Source organism: Amphibalanus amphitrite, unplaced genomic scaffold, assembly GCF_019059575.1.
Source record: "Amphibalanus amphitrite isolate SeventyFive unplaced genomic scaffold, NRLGWU_Aamphi_draft 000000F_arrow, whole genome shotgun sequence".
NCBI classification, from domain to species: Eukaryota; Metazoa; Arthropoda; class Thecostraca; order Balanomorpha; family Balanidae; genus Amphibalanus; species Amphibalanus amphitrite.
In genome coordinates, this window is record NW_024881498.1 from 491,945 (window position 1) to 496,207 (window position 4,263).

A 4,263-nucleotide genomic window follows, 5' to 3' on the forward strand; every position below is an offset into this window, starting at 1 on the left:
CTATATGCACCGATAGGCAGCTCGAGACCGTTGATGATGTCTGCTCCGTGAACCCGGATCTTGTGTAGTGACGCCGGCATGTTGTACCACGAATAGAGTGCTACGTACAGCTCCGCTGTGTCCATGGCGTACCGATGATACTTGCCCTCGTCGATAGTCGAAGAAGATGACAGTGCTGAGAGGATGACTGAAAATCTCTGCAGTAGCTCGACATCGACTCCTGTTACCTCGCTCAGCACATGAACGTCATTAAAGGCGCGGCGGGCCGTGTTTCCATCGTTGGTGGAGCCGCCACTCCCGCCAGACTGCGGCTGGTCCACGACCAGCTGCATTGGGTCCCTGAAGCGCTGTTTGACGGCCCTTTGCCTGTCGCTGACGGCCGCCTTATCCTGCTCGGTTACAGCGCGCCATTTTGCGATTGGCAGCTTGTATGAAATGTGAAGCACACATTCAAACACGCGGATCCAGGCATGGAGCGTCGACAGTCCGAACTGGAGGCTCTCTGAACGCACCGAACGATCGGCCACAGTACTCAGGTCGTTCATTTCACTTGGCTTTGCACCACACACGTTGCACGTGGCACTTCCAGTCTCCGTCAGGGCTCCGATGACTTTCCCGTCTATCATAGTTAAGTGAAGTTGATGTTGGATCTCCACCCGGCTGCCACCAGGAGTCATCAGGATCGTCGGGTGCAGACTGTGGATCTCTGCTTCAATATGCTGCCTTTCTGCTGTTGTTGTTGTTGTTGTTGTGGTCCCTCCGTCTCACAGCTGAGACGTAGCCGTCAGGCTCTGTAGGGACCTGTGGGCGGCCCCCAGGGCCGCCACGATGGCGCCGCTCCGCACCTCTTCCAGGTCGGGGTTGATGGATCCCAGCAGTCGGTGTCGGGTGGCCATCAGGACCGGGCAGCGCAGGAGGACATGCTGGGGGGTGTCCGCCTCCTCCCGGCAGACGGGGCAGAGCGCGGCCCTGCAGTGTTGGTCGTCACACTGCTCGCACCCCGCCAGCCGGGAGGGCGCCAGCCCGACTCTGTGGCGCCACTGCGTAGAACTGGTCCAGTGCAGTGGCCGCCGCGGAGCTGGTGTACGTCCACCGCCGCCGACCGGTCTCCGCCGGCCACGGCCGGCGGGAGGTGGTCCCCGGTTAGCCGGCGGAACTAGCCGGCCGGCCAGGCTCGGATGGTCCGGGCCCTCGCCACTCTGGCGGCGGCCCGGTGGGCCGTCTGGACGTCGATGGGGACTTGGTCCTGGGCGAGATTGCTGGCCTCCTTGGCGATCGAGTCCGCTCTCTCATTCCTCTCCAGTCCGCAGTGCGAGGGCACCCATTGCAGGTGGATCTGCCGGCCTCCCGCCGTCAGGCCCCGGAGGGCTCTCCAGATGGCCCCTCCCAGCGGGGAGTGCTGGGCGGCCGGGCCCTCTCGGAGTGCGGCGAGGGCGGACTGTGAGTCCGTGCAGATCACTACGGGTTCATCGGCGTGAAGAGGGTTCCCCAGTAGGAACGAGAGGGCGGCCTGGAGGGTGACCGTTTCAGCCCGGAAGCTTGAGTAAAGGCGGCCCGCCGGGGCGCGGACCGAGCGTTCCTCTCCGTCAAGCCACACGATCAGAGCTCCGGCGCCACCGTTCAGGACGCCGTCGGTGGCCGAGCCGTCGGTCCACACCCAGGTGGCGCACTGCGGGAGCGCCGCCAGGTGCTGGAATGCCGCATTCCTCTTCCAGGTGTCACTAGCCGCGGTTGGGATGGCGGCTCCGATGTCTAAACCGAAAGAAACCGTTGGTGACGGTTCCCACGGTGGATCCGGCAGGGGGAGGATGGGCTCGATCGGAGGGCAGATGCCCGCCGCTCTCCATGTCTCCTCGCCCACTCCTCTCCACCCCGTCACGGTGCTGAGGCGGATGGGGGCCTGGCTCTCCGCCACCTTCCGCAGCGGGTCTCCAGCCGGGAGGGCGCGCGCCTTGGCCAGTAGGCGCGCCGCCAGGGCCGTGCGTCGCTCGGCCACCGGGGCGAGGCCCGCCTCCGCCATTACGGCGTGTGCCGGAGTGGACCGGGAGCAGCCGGTTACCACTCTGGCGGCCTCGCGCATCTCCCTCTCCAGCAGCATGACATGGGACGGTGACGCTGCTGGGAGCCAGGCGGCGGCGGCGTGTTCCAGTGCGCCGCGGATGTAGCCGGAGGCGACGATGCGCAGCTGGCGCTCTTCCAGCCCCCACTCACGCCCGGTCAGCAGTCGCCTTTCTGCTCGCGACAGCTCCGGGGTTTCGCGGGCATACTTGATGCTGATGGGCCTGCACAGTCTGGTCGATGATGATGGGGCCGCTTTCTTCCAGACGACGGACTGGTCGACACGGAGCCGTAGCGGTACCATTGTTGTGCAGAAGAGGCTCTCCTCGGTCTTTCCTCGATGCTCCGCGCTGAGGGCTTGCTTATACACTGACTGGGAAGCTGCCCCATCAAATCCCCATTTTGCCTCTAGAATACCATAGTGCACACGAGCGCTGGGCCCCGACTCGTCAGTGGGAGAATCCAGTGAGTTGAGGATGTTGTGAGCCTCGGCAAGGCGCTCAACAGTGTGGTCGAGGACGGACTGTAACGTTACGGATGCACTCGTTTCCGTAACGATCGTCGCACCCGCTGGAGGGCAGCACCTTTGCTTGGCTTCGCGTACTTGATGCTTTGATGGGAGTATGTTGGATTTTGCTGCGCCGCGCATTGTGTTTCTAACCACATTGTAGCCAAGGACGGTCAAATCACTTGCGACGCTCATCGCCAGGGCCATATCTGGCGTGACGCATTCTGGTTGGGGGCGTTTGGTGACTTTGATTGTGCGGCGTACTTTCGATGGCCTGGTGGGCGAGGCCGTGATTTTCTTCAGAACGTAGGACAGATCAGACTGGCCATCCGCCCTGGCACTCTGGGTAGCAGCCTGTACCAGCTTCTCCGTGGGATGGTCCCGGGACAGTTCGCGGGATGCCCGTCTCTTGCTTCTCGCGCTGAGCCGCGTTATAGGGCATCTCCCACCCGCTGCGCTCTGCGACAGTGTCCCGCCGTCCTCGTCCCCGGTGCCGTCGCTGGAGACGTCGTCGTCAGCAACAACGACAATATCGCCTTCGAAATGCTTCCCGTATTTGGCGAGCACTCGACCCCTGCGACGCCCGCATTTAGCCCACTGCCGTTGAACTTTCATGAAAAAATCCGTTAGAGCGGCACGCAGCTTCTCTAAGCATTCATTTGACCACCGGCCATCGCACTCTATCTCCGCCAGGCTCTCTCCAAGCTGCACGGCATGCGCTGTGCTGTTCTTCATTTGCTTGGACAGCATCCCTCCTTCAATAACGGCATCAAAAAATACTCTTTTACTGATACGCAGCTCCATTGTCAATATCTGCTAACAAAACGACAGGTACATCTCCCTCCAACACACCGCTATCTTCTCCGCTGCCACGACTCACGGTTGAAATGGAGCGAACAGCGCGTCACGGACCGAAACGGCCAAGGATTGTTTATTATTCACGCAGTTCCCGTGGCCTCCCCGCCCGCTGGCAACCAGCCAATATTGACCTCGGTCGACCCTGACCCAGCCTAGCAACAGCTGACGCTGACTCGCGGGCAGAGCCTATTTTAAGGGAATTTGACTGGGGAGGCAACCTGGAAAATTGTCTTTAAATAATCCATTAACCCTCGCCCGTATTGGTGTTTCCAGTAGCGAGCGTATAGGGGGGGGGGGGTCCGTTGGACCCTCCCCCTTGCCGTTTCGCCCCTGATCGAGCTAGAGCTTCGCGGAAAAAACGACCGTGTTGCCCGTGATGAAAGGAAGCCGATTACACCCAATTTTAAGGTCCTAGGTCATCGGTTGACCTTCCAGGTCAGGTCATTGACCCAAAAGTCGGGAAAATCGGGACCTGTTAGAGCGTCGTAAAGAGTGGCTGCTATGGTTTTTCGGGGTGCTGATCACGAATATCATGTTAGTTATGATCATAGATGATGTCTTCATGCATTTAGGCCAGGTCAGGTCAGGTCAGGTCAACCAGTAAGGGTTTTGCCGGGTATTCGTAGTAGGTGGCAACAGTGTCCTGAAATTGATTTTTCGGAGAGTGTGATTGAAGCCCCGAGGACGTCGCTATTTCAAAAGGACGTCGATATCGGTGTGGAGCCTAAGACACTGAAGATCCCTTACCTAAATCTCTTAAAATTAGCGATTTTCACTGGCAATATTGACTAATACCACCTCAAGGCACCTCAAATGATCATATATAGACACAAAGTAAT

At 59.9% G+C, this 4,263-nt stretch overlaps 1 protein-coding gene across 1 annotated transcript; it reads right to left on the reverse strand.

The window, feature by feature from the left end:
- Positions 1-764: 764 nt before the first annotated feature.
- On the reverse strand, positions 765-2,362 carry LOC122378438. The gene is made up of 2 exons (XM_043359550.1): positions 1,199-2,362; positions 765-941 (listed from the first exon to the last, which is right to left on the reverse strand). Exons 1-2 carry the CDS (start codon positions 2,360-2,362, stop codon positions 765-767), a joined length of 1,341 nt encoding a protein of 446 aa, XP_043215485.1.
- Positions 2,363-4,263: the final 1,901 nt, after the last annotated feature.